General features: G+C 43.0%; 1 protein-coding gene across 5 annotated transcripts in view; it reads right to left on the reverse strand.

Annotated features, from left to right (window-relative positions):
- Positions 1–15,628, reverse strand: part of LOC124016221 (VPS10 domain-containing receptor SorCS1-like) — a 168,814-nt gene that overhangs the window by 37,164 nt on the left and 116,022 nt on the right. For all 5 annotated transcript variants that reach the window (XR_006835318.1, XR_006835319.1, XR_006835320.1 and 2 more), the window contains exons 5-9: positions 11,265–11,338; positions 8,923–8,987; positions 7,829–7,947; positions 7,414–7,503; positions 1,445–1,624 (exon numbers count right to left, since the gene is read on the reverse strand). Coding sequence is in view for 2 of the 5 variants with exons in the window: in XM_046331772.1 (XP_046187728.1) it covers positions 1,445–1,624; positions 7,414–7,503; positions 7,829–7,947; positions 8,923–8,987; positions 11,265–11,338 (528 nt within the window). In the remaining 3 variants the exon portion in view is untranslated. The remainder of the gene's footprint in view (positions 1–1,444; positions 1,625–7,413; positions 7,504–7,828; positions 7,948–8,922; positions 8,988–11,264; positions 11,339–15,628) is intronic.

The raw sequence follows: 15,628 nt of genomic DNA on the forward strand, positions 1-15,628 counted from the left end.
ACTATGACAGACAAAATGAGGAAATAAAATCCAGAAAATCACATTGTAGGATTTTTAATTCATTTATTTGCAAATGGTGTAAAATAAGTATTTTGTGGCTGACCGTTCCACGGGTACATGTTCATTAATTGTTTATGGTTCATGGGAAACAGTGTTTAAACGCTTTACAATGATGATCTGTGAAGTTATTTGGATTTTTACAAATTATCTTTGAAAGACAGGGTCCTGAAAAAGGGAAGTTTCATTTTTTTCTGAGTTATATATATATATATTATTCAAGGTATTTTTTATTTTATTGAGACAGAGATAGGTAGAGATGAGCAGAGAGACAGAACGATTCAGAGAAGCCGTGGAGCCAGGCAGCAGTGTTACCCACTAGACTAGCCTCAGGCACACATACAGGTACATCTACCTTATCTCCGGTATATTTACTTTGTACATGTACAGGAGGTCTATCATGACGTTGTATATTTACCTCATACAGGTCTATCATGACGTTGTATATTTCCCTCATACAGGTCTATCATGACGTTGTATACAGTATTTACCTCATACAGGTCTATCATGACGTTGTATACAGTATTTACCTCATACAGGTCTATCATGACGTTGTATACAGTATTTACCTCATACAGGTCTATCATGACGTTGTATATTTACCCCGTACAGGTCTACCATGACGTTGTATATTATACCTCATACAGGTCTACCATGACGTTGTATATTTACCTCATACAGGTCTACCATGATGTTGTATATTTACCTCTTACAGGTCTACCATGACGTTGTATATTTACCTCATACAGGTCTACCATGATGTTGTATATTTACCCCGTACAGGTCTACCGTGATGTTTTATATTTACCTCATACAGGTCTACCATGACGTTGTATATTTACCTCATACAGGTCTACCATGATGTTGTATATTTACCTCGTACAGGTCTACCATGACGTTTTATATTTACCTCATACAGGTCTACCATGATGTTGTATATTTACCTCATACAGGTCTACCATGACGTTGTATATTTACCTCATACAGGTCTACCATGACGTTTTATATTTACCTCATACAGGTCTACCATGACGTTGTATATTTACCTCATACAGGTCTACCATGACGTTGTATATTTACCTCATACAGGTCTACCATGACGTTTTATATTTACCTCGTACAGGTCTACCATGACGTTGTATATTTACCTCATACAGGTCTACCATGATGTTGTATATTTACCTCATACAGGTCTACCATGACGTTGTATATTTACCTCATACAGGTCTACCATGATGTTGTATATTTACCTCATACAGGTCTACCATGACGTTGTATATTTACCTCATACAGGTCTACCATGACGTTTTATATTTACCTCATACAGGTCTACCATGACGTTGTATATTATACCTCATACAGGTCTACCATGACGTTTTATATTTACCTCATACAGGTCTATCATGACGTTGCCCTCGTGCCCCATGCTGCTGACTACGTTCTCCAGGGCCAGGGTGTAGAAGACCCCTCCAGTCTCCGACACGTACAGGTTGTAGGTGTCGTTCTGGTTCCACTCCTGCACCGCCGCAACCACACGGTTCTCATCCGTACTGATCACATGCAGATCCTAGCAGAGAAAGAATGTCAGCGGGCTACATTTGACATGAAGTTGCATATATACTGTATCATGTCATTCATTACAGACTAATATACACAGAGTGTTCAAAACATTAGGAACACCTGCTCTTTCCGTGACTTAAGACTGACCAGGTGAAAACTATGATCCGTTATTGATGTCACTTGTTAAATCCACTTCAATCAGTGTAGAGGAAGGGGAGGAGACAGGTTACAAAATCATCTTTAAGCATTGAGACAAGTAATTGTGTATTCTTGCCATTCAGAGTGTGAATGGGCAAAACAGAAGATTTGTGCCTTTGAATGGGGTATGGTAGTAGGTGCCAGCCGCACCGGTTTGTGTCAAGAACTCCAACGCTGCTGATTTTTTCACGCTTGACAGTTTCATGTGTGTATCACAAACGGTCCACCATCCAAAGGATATCCAGCCAACTTGACACAACTGTGGAAATCATTAGAGTCAACATGGGCCGGTATCCCTGTGGAAAGCTTTTGACACGCTGTAGAGTCCATGCCACGACGAATTGAGGATGTTCTGAGGGCAACTCAATGTTTGGTGCACTAAGTTAATTGAACATTTTAATGAACATTTAAATTAATCATTTTTACAGCGATTTTGTTTGATTACAATTCAATCATTAGTTGGTAGCTAACCATTTCAAATAGATTGCATTGGTGAAACAATCAGATTTAATTAATGACATTTTCAATTTCACTTGCACAATAAATAATTACACAATAGTAATTACAGTGAAATTACACTGGAATGAACAACTTGATGAAGAGAGTATCAAGTATCAACACAAACTCAAACTCACACCTCCAATTTCAAAATCCCCATGTAATTATCAAATTAACAGAGGTGATGCAGTATGTAACTCTCAAAATGTATAGCTTCCCCCTCCTTTTCGCCAGTCAGGTAACAGAAAAACAATCTACTGCTTCAGAAGTATCGTACCGTGGAAGTGATCTGATGAAATAAAAGGTTGATTTGGTACTCTCTCTAACTACTGTAGCTCCTCAATGGAGATGATAGTTTATTTAGAATGCATTCTCACTCATCCAGCACATAATCACAAGAAAAAAACATAAATTACAATCGAATCTAACATCTCCCTTGATTAACCTTAAAACTTGACATTCCATGTACCCACAATCAACGCCTGTTAATAGTAATACTAATATGTCAACGGGTGTATTACAGTGGCCTTTCGAGAACCTCCGTCTACCCAATTTACTCATCCCACCCCCGCTGGGTTTAATCATGAGACTAAATCAGTATCCGACCTCATTCTCACCAACGTAACTCCAGCGAGGAGGATATTACACTTATTAACTTGAATTGCGTGCTTGTCGGCCCGCACTAACACAGAGGGACACAAGCTGTTCTCGCTAGTGAATTTCATCTACCTCTGACTGCGCCTGCACACCTCAGTGTGTAGAGAGAGAGAGAGAGAGAGAGAGCGAGAGAGTGCGTGAGAGAGAGAACGAGCCTAGGGTGGCCCATGGCTTGATTGAATAAAACATGTTTAATTGTCAATGGAGAGGTGGGAAGGACACAAAGGAGACCACAAGCATATAGCTGCATTGAATAACAATGCCAGAAATAACGACAGTTGGTTTTGGCCTCAGTTCACTCATAAATAACAAAGAGATGCTGGATAGAAAGCTACCTGTGATGTTTCCAGTATTGGTCTCATGATGGCTTAGGTTTGAATTCCCATAGAGATTATTCTTTTGATACATTTAAGGTAGGTTGAAACATAGATATATATCCACTGGACCGGAGTCTGGTCGAGTGGGTAACACTCTCGCTTCCGGAACCAAAAACTTCCTCCTGCAGCAGGGATCACTGATTGTTTCCGGCATGAGCCCTAGACACTTCTGCACCCTCTACTCTGTCTTCCTGCTTCTGTTCTCCCTACTCAGTCTTCCTGCTTCTGTTCTCCCTACTCGGTCTTCCTGCTTCTGTTCTCCCTACTCAGTCTTCCTGCTTCTGTTCTCCCTACTCGGTCTTCCTGCTTCTGTTCTCCCTACTCAGTCTTCCTGCTTCTGTTCTCCCTACTCAGTCTTCCTGCTTCTGTTCTCTTCCTGCTTCTGTTCTCCCTAGTCTTCCTGCTTCTGCTTCTCCTACTCAGTCTTCCTGCTTCTGTTCTCCCTACTCAGTCTTCCTGCTTCTGTTCTCCCTCACTTCCTGTCTTCCTGCTTCTGTTCTCCCTACTCAGTCTTCCTGCTTCTGTTCTCTCTACTCAGTCTTCCTGCTTCTGTTCCCTCTACTCAGTCTTCCTGCTTCTGTTCCCTCTACTCAGTCTTCCTGCTTCTGTTCCCTCTACTCAGTCTTCCTGCTTCTGTTCTCCTCTCAGTCTCCTGTCTTCCTGCTTCTGTTCTGTTCTCCTACTCAGTCTTCCTGCTTCTGTTCTACTCAGTCTTCCTGCTTCTGTTCTCCCTACTCAGTCTTCCTGCTTCTGTTCTCCCTACTCAGTCTTCCTGCTTCTGTTCTCCCTACTCACTTCCTGCTTCTGTTCTTACTCAGTCTTCTGTTCTGTTCCCTACTCAGTCTTCCTGCTTCTGTTCCTGCTTCTGTTCTCCCTACTCAGTCTTCCTGCTTCTGTTCTCTTCCTGCTTCTGTTCTCAGTCTTCCTGCTTCTGTTCTCCCTACTCAGTCTTCCTGTCTTCTGTTCTCCTCCCTACTCTTCCTGTCTTCCTCCCTACTCAGTCTTCCTGTTCTGTTCTCCCTACTCAGTCTTCCTGCTTCTGTTCTCCCTACTCAGTCTTCCTGCTTCTGTTCTCAGTCTTCCTGCTTCTGTTCTACTCAGTCTTCCTGCTTCTGTTCTCCCTACTCAGTCTTCCTGCTTCTGTTCTCCCTACTCAGTCTTCCTGCTTCTGTTCTCCTTCCTGCTTCTGTTCTCCCTACTCAGTCTTCCTGCTTCTGTTCTCCCTACTCAGTCTTCCTGCTTCTGTTCTCCCTACTCAGTCTTCCTGCTTCTGTTCTCCTACTCAGTCTTCCTGTCTGTCCCTCCCTACTCAGTCTTCCTGCTTCTGTTCCCTCTTCCTGCTTCTACTCAGTCTTCCTGCTTCTGTTCTCCCTACTACTCGGTCTTCCTGCTTCTGTTCTCCCTACTCAGTCTTCCTGCTTCTGTTCTCCCTACTCGTCTTCCTGCTTCTATCTACTCAGTCTTCCTGCTTCTCTTCCTGCCTGTTCTCCCTACTCAGTCTTCCTGCTTCTGTTCTCCCTACTCAGTCTTCCTGCTTCTGTTCTCCCTACTCAGTCTTCCTGCTTCTGTTCTCCCTACTCAGTCTTCCTGCTTCTGTTCTCCCTACTCAGTCTTCCTGCTTCTGTTCTCCCTAGTCTTCACTTCCCTGCTTCTATCTACTCAGTCTTCCTGCTTCTGTTCTCCCTACTCAGTCTTCCTGCTTCTGTTCCCTCTACTCAGTCTTCCTGCTTCTGTTCTCCCTACTCAGTCATCCTGCTTCTGTTCCCTCTACTCTGTCTTCCTGCTTCTGTTCTCCCTACTCAGTCTTCCTGCTTCTGTTTACTCAGTCTTCCTGCTTCTGTTCTCCCTAGTCTTCCTGCTTCTGTTCTCCCTACTCAGTCTTCCTGCTTCTGTTCTCCCTACTCAGTCTTCCTGCTTCTGTTCTCCCTACTCAGTCTTCCTGCTTCTGTTCTCCCTACTCAGTCTTCCTGCTTCTGTTCCCTCTACTCAGTCTTCCTGCTTCTGTTCTCCCTACTCAGTCTTCCTGCTTCTGTTCCCTCTACTCAGTCTTCCTGCTTCTGTTCCTGCTTCTGTTCTACTCAGTCTTCCTGCTTCTGTTTCCTGCTTCTGTTCTCCCTACTCAGTCTTCCTGCTTCTGTTCTCCCTACTCTTCCTGTCTTCCTGCTTCTGTTCTCCCTACTCAGTCTTCCTGCTCTTCCTCAGTCTTCCTGTTCTGTTCTCCCTACTCAGTCTTCCTGCTTCTGTTCTCCCTACTCAGTCTTCCTGCTTCTGTTCTCCCTACTCAGTCTTCCTGCTTCTGTTCCCTCTACTCAGTCTTCCTGCTTCTATCTACTCAGTCTTCCTGCTTCTATCTACTCAGTCTTCCTGCTTCTGTTCCCTCTACTCAGTCTTCCTCTACTCAGTCTTCCTGCTTCTGTTCTCTACTCAGTCTTCCTGCTTCTGTTCTCCTACTCAGTCTTCCTGCTTCTGTTCTCCCTACTCAGTCTTCCTGCTTCTATCTACTCAGTCTTCCTGCTTCTGTTCTCCCTACTCAGTCTTCCTGCTTCTGTTCTCCTCTACTCTGTCTTCCTGCTTCTGTTCTCCCTACTCAGTCTTCCTGTTCTTCCTTCCTGCTTCTGTTCTCCCTACTCAGTCTTCCTGCTTCTGTTCTCCCTACTCGGTCTTCCTGCTTCTGTTCTCCCTACTCAGTCTTCCTGCTTCTGTTCTCCCTACTCGGTCTTCCTGCTTCTGTTCTCCCTACTCAGTCTTCCTGCTTCTGTTCTCCCTACTCAGTCTCCCTGCTTCTGTTCTCCCTACTCAGTCTTCCTGCTTCTGTTCTCCCTACTCGGTCTTCCTGCTTCTGTTCCCTCTACTCAGTCTTCCTGCTTCTGTTCCCTCTACTCGGTCTTCCTGCTTCTGTTCTCCCTACTCAGTCTTCCTGCTTCTGTTCTCCCTACTCAGTCTTCCTGCTTCTGTTCCCTCTACTCAGTCTTCCTGCTTCTGTTCCCTCTACTCAGTCTTCCTGCTTCTGTTCCCTCTACTCAGTCTTCCTGCTTCTGTTCCCTCTACTCAGTCTTCCTGCTTCTGTTCTCCCTACTCAGTCTTCCTGCTTCTGTTCTCCCTACTCAGTCTTCCTGCTTCTGTTCTCCCTACTCAGTCTTCCTGCTTTTGTTCTCCTATTCAGTCTTCCTGCTTCTGTTCCCTCTACTCTGTCTTCCTGCTTCTGTTCCCTCTACTCAGTCTTCCTGCTTCTGTTCTCCCTACTCAGTCTTCCTGCTTCTGTTCTCCCTACTCAGTCTTCCTGCTTCTGTTCTCCCTACTCAGTCTTCCTGCTTCTGTTCTCCCTACTCAGTCTTCCTGCTTTTGTTCTCCTCTATTCAGTCTTCCTGCTTCTGTTCCCTCTACTCAGTCTTCCTGCTTCTGTTCCATCTACTCAGTCTTCCTGCTTCTGTTCCCTCTACTCAGTCTTCCTGCTTCTGTCTCCAGTCTTCCTGCTTCTGTTCTCCCTACTCAGTCTTCTTGCTTCTGCTTCTGTCTCCATCTGTCTACTCAGTCTTCCTGCTTCTGTTCTCCCTACTCAGTCTTCCTGCTTCTGTTCTCCCTACTCAGTCTTCCTGCTTCTGTTCCCTCTACTCAGTCTTCCTGCTTCTGTTCCCTCTACTCAGTCTTCCTGCTTCTGTTCTCCTCAGTCTTCCTGCTTCTGTCTACTCAGTCTTCCTGCTTCTGTTCTCCCTACTCGGTCTTCCTGCTTCTGTCTACTCAGTCTTCCTGCTTCTGTTCCATCTACTCAGTCTTCCTGCTTCTGTTCCCTCTACTCAGTCTTCCTGCTTCTGTTCCATCTACTCAGTCTTCCTGCTTCTGTTCCCTCTACTCAGTCTTCCTGCTTCTGTTCCATCTACTCAGTCTTCCTGCTTCTGTTCCATCTACTCAGTCTTCCTGCTTCTGTTCCCTCTACTCAGTCTTCCTGCTTCTGTTCCCTCTACTCAATCTTCCTGCTTCTGTTCCCTCTACTCTGTCTCCCCGCTTCTGCTCCTATCCTGGCATGTTGATCAATCATTGTATGACCATGTGTGTCTGTGAGTTATACCTTAGGCAAGGTGTACTTGGGTAGCTTCATGGGTGTGAAGACTTCCCGCTTGGCTGACACATAGTAGATTGGACGCCCACCAGTTGACACCTGCAGGTCATGAAACCATTGAATGAAAAAACACATTCAAGATATATATGACCCATCAAACATACTACACACTAAAGCCCTGATTAATATAATCTGTTATAATACATTTCCAATAAAAGTATAACATGTTCTCTCTCACACACATACCATTGTTCGTTCACATTCAAGCAGTATAACACATCAATCCCAATGGCATATTCACGCAATATACATACTGATATGATCTCAACATTTCTGATAATCCTACTACATGTTCTCTTACACACACAGCTCTGTTCTGGTTCACGTCAGATATGTACAATTACCTACCTGGACAAACACCTACCTGGACAAACACATACTCGTCTTGCACCACAAGGGAATTGGGGTCAATGTAGCCAGGGAACGGCTTGCCCTTATTGGCCTCGGTGCAGTTCTGCAGCTTGCAGGTGACGTACAGCGCCTCTGCACACACGGAGAAAAGAAACCGCAGCCATTGAACCAATGATCATATTAGCCAATGGGGGACAGGCAGCCTTCACAGCGAGCTAGCCTTCCATCAGGTGTCTCACATTAATTGCGTCAATAAAGTGGTGAGAGAAAAGCGAGGGGAAAGTGGAGGGTGGACCAGGGAGGCCAATTGCTTTCTTTCCCCTCTATTGCGGTGTGAGGTGGGGAGAGAGGTGTGGGACTGGCTGTCCCTGCGTGTTAGGCTTCAGCTAACTATGCTGTCTGGTTTACACAGTGAGCCGCGTGATCAATGGTGATGGCCATACTGGGGCAAAGCTTGCGCTGTCACAAGGGTGTCTGTATCTGTGGCGGCTGCTAACTGGGGTGATTCTGCCACCCCAGGCAAAAGGGTGGTTGTTTGCTTTCTGTCAGGGATTAGAAGGGAGATTCTATTTTTGTCTATTGAGTTAGTTGAGGGCCGGGAAGAATACCCCTTAAGTTTTGAGAGATGTATCCCCAGTACAATGGCGTAGATTAACTATGAGGTGTATATGTCATGTGTTACCTCCATATCGGTCTCAACCTTTTGACGTTAGGATACATGGTAAATATAATATGTTCATGACAGAGTAGAAAAACATAAATTGTGAATTGGTATTGTATCATGCGTATTGCGTCACTGTATCAGGTAGATCCATTCAAGTGAATTATGTCCGTGTCAAAACACCGGACAGGTGGCCATTGTGTTTCCATCCATTCCATTGACATTCAGAATGTTGAGTATCGGGATCACTCTGGTTTTAAAGGCATTCTAATATATGCATTACTTTTCTCAATCGTCATTGTGCGTCCCCCGCACCTTCAATCGTGTGGCCCGTAGCCCTACATACCCTCTCAATCCCTTTCCACTTTAGTTCAAGGCTCATAGTACAGTAGAGACACCGGAAAATTGAGGAACAGAGCGGGAACTCTGAAAATTGAATTACTCACGTCCTTCAGAGATGATGGTTTCCAGGTGAATTAAGCCCGGTTCTTTGTCTAAACCCGTTTTCGACCTGCGGGGGAGAATAATTTATTTCATGTACATCACTATTCTTTAGCAAGGAAGGACAGAATGACTTCACTGATGCTACCGAGCTTATACTTACCTTCTCATCCCTGAGATTGCTTGTCAGATAAATTCAGAACACTGAGGGGAAATGACAACCAGAATAACGATTGCCAGAAACTTCAAGGGCCCCAGGCTATAACCTTGAGGAACACCTCAAAAGGTTGTTCATTGAGGTAAAAAGGAAAACTACCTCAGGTGTTGCGTGTGATGTTACCGTGTTCAAGGCCAAACCATACCAAACTGCCCTTACTTTCCTGACAGATTGATGGCGAACACATCCTAACATTAGCAAGAGGGAAGGTAATTGATTTGCTTGCTTAGAACGCCCGCAGACACAGTGCAGCTGCACAAAATCATTACAGGCCTCAAATATTTACTAAAAGGAAATCAGAGGGATATCTTCATAGATCAAATGAGACAGCACATAAAGGGAGATGAGATCACGCACAGAGCCCACCCCCCGGTCTTAATTATGGCACTTTTTGGCAGTATTGGTGATTTCCTAGATAAAATGCATAATCTCTGGAGACTGACCTATTTACCTTTCTCCCTCATTCTCTCTTCAGTTTAAAAACTAAGGGTGAACAACTATTATTTAAGCTCACCTATTTCAATTCTCATAGACTGTACTAGTGGTGAGGTTGAATCTACAGCATCTACAATGTGGGAAGATAAGGGGCAGTAATAATGATTTGACATGTGATTAGCTGTGATGTTGTCTTTCCTTGAGACTAGTGGTTTAAACAGGTACAAAAGATTGTCATGAGATGGAGCTCTTGCCTCACATAAAAAACCCAGAGAAGATGTGATCTATAGATGTGATCCAGATTCTAGATGAAACTCTGCTCACGGCTGGCAGGTTGACGTTTTTTGGGACGAGTCCTGTCCTCGAGTCAGAACTGAGCGATTTCTGCTTGATTTTGACTTCTGCTGCTGCAAAGTCAAAATTGGCTATATTTTAAAAATGTATTAGCTCTTTGGTCTAATTTAATGTTAGGGTTAGGCATCAGGGTTAGCAGTGTGATTAAGATTAGGGTTAGGTTTAAAATCCGATGTTATGAATTTGTGGCTGTGCTATAGCGACCACACAGCAAAGCTGCCTCCAGAACAAGATCCTGCTCACGACTGTGCCTTTTCTTTTCAACTACAATGGTCAGATTCAGAAAGGAAGTTTCCCAAAAACCTTATCAACAGGGTGCACACAGTCCTAAAAATAAACCTCATTCACTCAAGGAGTGCAGAAGCAAACCCTCTAGGCATCCTCTTCCCAGAACTGCCTAGCTTGTTACCACTGACAGTTTCTCACAAATTTACTCAACAAAAGCTTTTTTCTTTTATACATCCGATTTAAGCCAGTTGTGTTAAAAATGACTGGATTTGACAGTTCGTGTCTGGCAGACGTGGGACCAGCTACGAAGTAGAACAGGACGGAGAACAGAGGAGGAGAACAAGAAACAAAACAGTAGAAGGAAGATCAAATCCTGGCAGAATATAGATAGAAGACGAGAGCATTCTCATGGGGTGGATTTGACTGACACGGTCAAGTAAGGTCATACTTTCGAAAGACCTAGGGCTTTATGGTTCAAACAGAAGATCTAAATCAAACTACAATGCTCTCATTATCAAGTATTATCAAGGATTGCTGTATCCCATGACGGAGAAGCTCGTAAAAAAAAGGATAATAAATATATATTTGCAGCATTAATTGTACAAGGTATTTCATGCATATCCAAATCCATTTAACTCCCTCAAACTAACATTCCAAACGTAACTCCGAAACCTTGGATATGACCTTGCTTTAGGAATAACATTGAACAGGACCCCTCCTGGGCTCCAACAGGTTCTGGCTGAAATCACAAAACACATCCAAAATTCCACTCATGTGTCGACTACTCGGTCTGTTCACATTCCCGTGTCCACTAGCCACGCTCGACCAAACGAAGACCACATCGTTAGCTGCATTCCAAATCCTGAACCATTCAGCACAGTGAGTTCACGAACAAGCCCTAATGCATTCGTTAGAAGTCTGAAACTCTTTGGAGCGCCAGCACCTTGCTATCTCATGTTGAGAAAGCACAGACGTAAACACGTCAATAATGTAACGCAAAGAAGAGGATTCACTCTGGCATATCTGCTTCCAAAGACAAAATAAGGACTTCAATGTATAGTTAGTCTTGACATTAGGGAAGACAGGAAGAAGGTTATAGGTTGCTGTGCTTACCAGTAGAATCGATTGGGGGCCACCCTCTCATGGACAAGTTGCCACCTCCTTCCAAACTCCACCGAGCTGTAGAGCTGTGGAGAGAAAGCCGGTGGGACTTACAAACGGTATTCAGTCAGACAAGACAGATTAAATGAATACTGTAAAAGAATCATTCAACGCAAACCCTAAGTGACAGTCCAGATATAGTTTACTTTACTTCAAATAGTTTAGCATTTTCCGATTAATGTGATACAATAGGAGCACAACTCGTTATACAATTAGTCCTGCTCACTTCACAAATGATGCAATCACGCAATTACTTCCGTAGGAAAAATTGTTCTCAAGTTCATTTACATTCTTGAGATGCTATGTTACCTACTTGGCACAAGAGAGCAGCAGAAAATGTGCCTCAGAACAGGGCTGAAGCTGATGGACACGATCTGTCAATTCTCCACACATTCTTTCCATGTGAAAACCTCACACACATTCCCAGGTTAAATATGAAGCTGTAAAAGGGATTGTGGTATGGTGAGGGCGTCATTGTGCTGGATATATGGCTGCATACCCCTAACAAGGCTAGAGATCAGCGGGGGGGGGGGGGGGGTGATGTGTGTGTGGCGGGGGGCCTAGCAGGGGAGCCGCAGCACAGCCGGTGGTCTCAATGTGAGCATTGTTTCGCAAGTCAGCACTTCGGTAGGTTGCTGAGATATCCCAATCTGCTACAGAGATGGTTCACACACACACACACACTCACACACATAGGCATCGCAATCTCTATTGGTAGATGGTTTGAGCCGAGGGGGGATTCTTTCAAGAAACAGGTAATCTTATTTGGGGAAGGAAGCATGGCACAATTGAATATCCTGAATAAGCATGGAATAAATGCCTTTTGGTTGCTTCTTTTTTTCACTATTTAATTTGGAGTCAGTATTTTTTCTGGTTACTATGAACTATCCATGAATAATGTCAACATTGGGCTTTGTTTTGTTTGTTGTTTTTTGAGCTTAATCTGTTTACTGCTGTCCAGCCAATGAGACACAAACCTTGTGAGAATGGTAAAGTTGTGAAAGTTTGGATGTGTTTTTTATTTTATTTTATTTTTTATTTTTTTTTACAAAATCACCTGCGACAGCTAAGCCAAATGATGTATTGGTTTACTGATTATAGCAGAGAAGTCAACGAGGCATGAGACTTTATTTAATTGTTTTAGTTTGTGGACGTTTTCCATTTTAAACGTGAGCAATCATGCATAACATGTAAACAGTCATTTATTAACGGCCGACTGAATGGTGATACTGTTTGTTAATATTTGTTTATTTTTTAAATTGTAGTTTTTTACTCATTCCTGAAGGGTGAAGTCAAGGCCTCAGTTAACAGACCTCAATATCAGCACATTTTCATTCAAATAATCCCCTTGACAATTCTTGTTATTCAATTGATAATCATGTTTAATTAAACTGATCCGAACCACCATTAAAGCCAAGCTGAATTGCAGGCATTTGAACTGTACTGAAATGATGTTCCATTATGTAAGGTCTTTAACAATGTCTTTACACAATGGTCTTCAAAGAACACCAGTGAAGGCCAACCATTAGGGTCTTCAGTCCACAACACATACTACTACCATCCGTAACATCATTAAACATTTCATAACCATGTCATAACATTAGATCAGGTCAGGTTGAACACGTTACTATGTATGTACAGTGCTGTACTACATGTACTATACAGTCGGTTGCTTCCATACCATTTGTGCCTTACACAATATCTGCATATGAGCATATGCTATTCTGGCCACAGAACATGGTCAATATATTTCTATGTCAATACATGGCAGTGGAAAATGTGAAAAATGCCATTTGAGCTGAGCTATGACTTTCATAAGGAACAGAGTTGAATTAAACATATGCAAGAAGAAGGGGCAGAGAGGCAGGAAATCACTGACTAATTAGCTAACCCCCACACTGGGGTTGTGACTCAAATTGCACCCGATTCCCTAGTTAGTGCACTAATTTTAGCCAGGCCCCATATGGATCTGGTCAAAAGTAGTGCCTCGTGTAGGGAATAGGGTGCCATTTGAGACACATACAGTGTTAGCACTTAGTCAGGCAAGTTGGAGAGGAGGGAGAGTGAGAGGGATTTGTACACTGAAATAAGTACTGGCTAGAGAGCCAGATCTCCAATCTAGGAAATGCCAAGAAGGAAGGAGGAATAGCTCCAAGGGACCATAGAGAGTAAATAAAGAGAATGGGAAAGACGGGAGCAGGAGATAGAGGGAGGGAGACGAGGGGAGAGTGAGAGTGAGAGATTTAGAGAGAGAGAAGAAAGAAGTGAGGGTCTATAGAGTGTAGCATATATATACACATGGCCAGGTGCATCCTATAACTACAGCCGAAAACCTCCCGAAGTACAATAAGTATCTGTATTATAATTTATCAGATGCGAAGCATTAGGCCAAAATGGCTCTGGCTGCAAGATAGGCATTTATTAATGGTAATGGTCAAAATGGCTATATATCGCAGGTCTGGAATATATCTTTGGCATAATTACCTTCTCTCTTGCCTCAGTAATTCACAGACAATTACCATCACAAGACAGTGTCTCATGTATTAGATGATTATTTATTCATGAACCATTCCATAACCATTTATTTGATACAAATATGCACTGCATTCCCTTAGACTCCAATATCAATTAATTATAAGCACAATGTTTACATGTTTGTCTGATTCATCGAGCTTGATTCATCGAATCACTTAGTCATGGCGAAAAGGAATTCGTCAAACCCTCGGTCTAAAGGTATATAATACACGTTTAGCCTTTGTTAAAGTGCATATGACTGTTTATCAGGGTTGACCTCGATTGGTTTTTCTTTCTCCTAAAGTTATTGGAAGGAATGCCAGGCCTACATTTAACGGACGAAGAGCTTCAAGGGAAATCTACCTCATATTCACCATCTCCAGCACCACCCCAACATTAACATATGTGAAAATGGCCCGTTTCTATGTTTTGTAGTAAAAACAATAGAGAAAGATGAGTCTTTCCAAGGACATCATCAACCAATTAGTAGAGAATTAGTAGGCAATTAGTTGGCAATGCCTACGCACAATTGGTCAAAATCAAACGATGCACAATGATGATATCATTGGAAACACGTATCTTCCTCTATCGCTTTTTACTACCAAACATGGAAATAAACAATTGTCACATATGTCTATGTTGGGGTGGTGCTGGAGGTGATGTTCATGAAGTTGAAAAATGGTGAAGTTTCCTTTTAAGGTCCCCATGTAGGGCCATCTATAGGACTCTATGAAATATATGAAGTATGTTGAGTGTATGGCACTATTCAGGGCATTTGGAAAGCATTCAGACCGTTTCCCTTTTTCCACATTTTGTTACGTTACAGCCTTATTCTAAAATGGATAAAATCATTTTTTTTCCCCTCAATCAATCTACCCACAATACCCCACAATGACAAAGATGAAAAACATCCTGCCACCACCATGCTTCACAGTAGAGGGACTGGGAAACTAGATGAACGGAGCAAAGTACAAAGAGTGTCTTGATGAAAACCTGCTCCAGAGCGCTCAGGACCACAGACTGGGGGCGAAGGTTCACCTCCCAACGGGACAACAACCCGAAGCACACAGCCAAGACAACGCAGGGGTGGCTTCGGGAAAGTCTCTGAATGTCCTCGAGTGGCCTAGCCAGAGCCCGGACTTGAACCCAATAAAACATCTCTGGACCTGAAAATAGATATGCAGCAACACTCCCCATCCAACCTGACAGAGTTTGAGAAATTCTACAGAGAAAAATGTGAAAAACTCCCCAAATACAGGTGTGCCAAGCGTGTAGCGTCATACCCAAGAAGAATCAAGGCTGTAATCGCCAAAGGAGCTTCAACAAAGTACTGAGTAAAGGGTCTGAATACTTATGTAAATGTGATATCAGTTTTTGGTTTTTAATACATTTGCAACATTTTCTAAAAAACATTTTTTTCTTTGTCATTATGGGGTATTGTGTGTAGATTGATGAGTAAAAATAACTATTTAATCCATTTTAGAATAAGGCTGTAACGTAACAAGATGTGGAAAAAGTGAAGGAGTCTGAATACATTCTGAATGCACTGTATATGGAGTATGTGGCTCTATATATGGCTTTGGTTTCAGTCACAAGAACTGAATTTATTCAAGTATGAGCAAATCAGTTTGAGTAAGTTACGACTACTTGACTTTGCCACTAAGTTGAACTTAAACATATTACACAGTCTAGTGTCATTATGTCAACAATCATCAACCCATTGTGTGAATGCTTCTCGCTTCCTGGAAAGTTCAGGGCTACCTTCAGGACTACTTTCAGTTTACATCCACCGACACCAATCG

Source organism: Oncorhynchus gorbuscha, linkage group LG26, assembly GCF_021184085.1.
Source record: "Oncorhynchus gorbuscha isolate QuinsamMale2020 ecotype Even-year linkage group LG26, OgorEven_v1.0, whole genome shotgun sequence".
In the NCBI taxonomy this organism is placed as follows: Eukaryota; Metazoa; Chordata; class Actinopteri; order Salmoniformes; family Salmonidae; genus Oncorhynchus; species Oncorhynchus gorbuscha.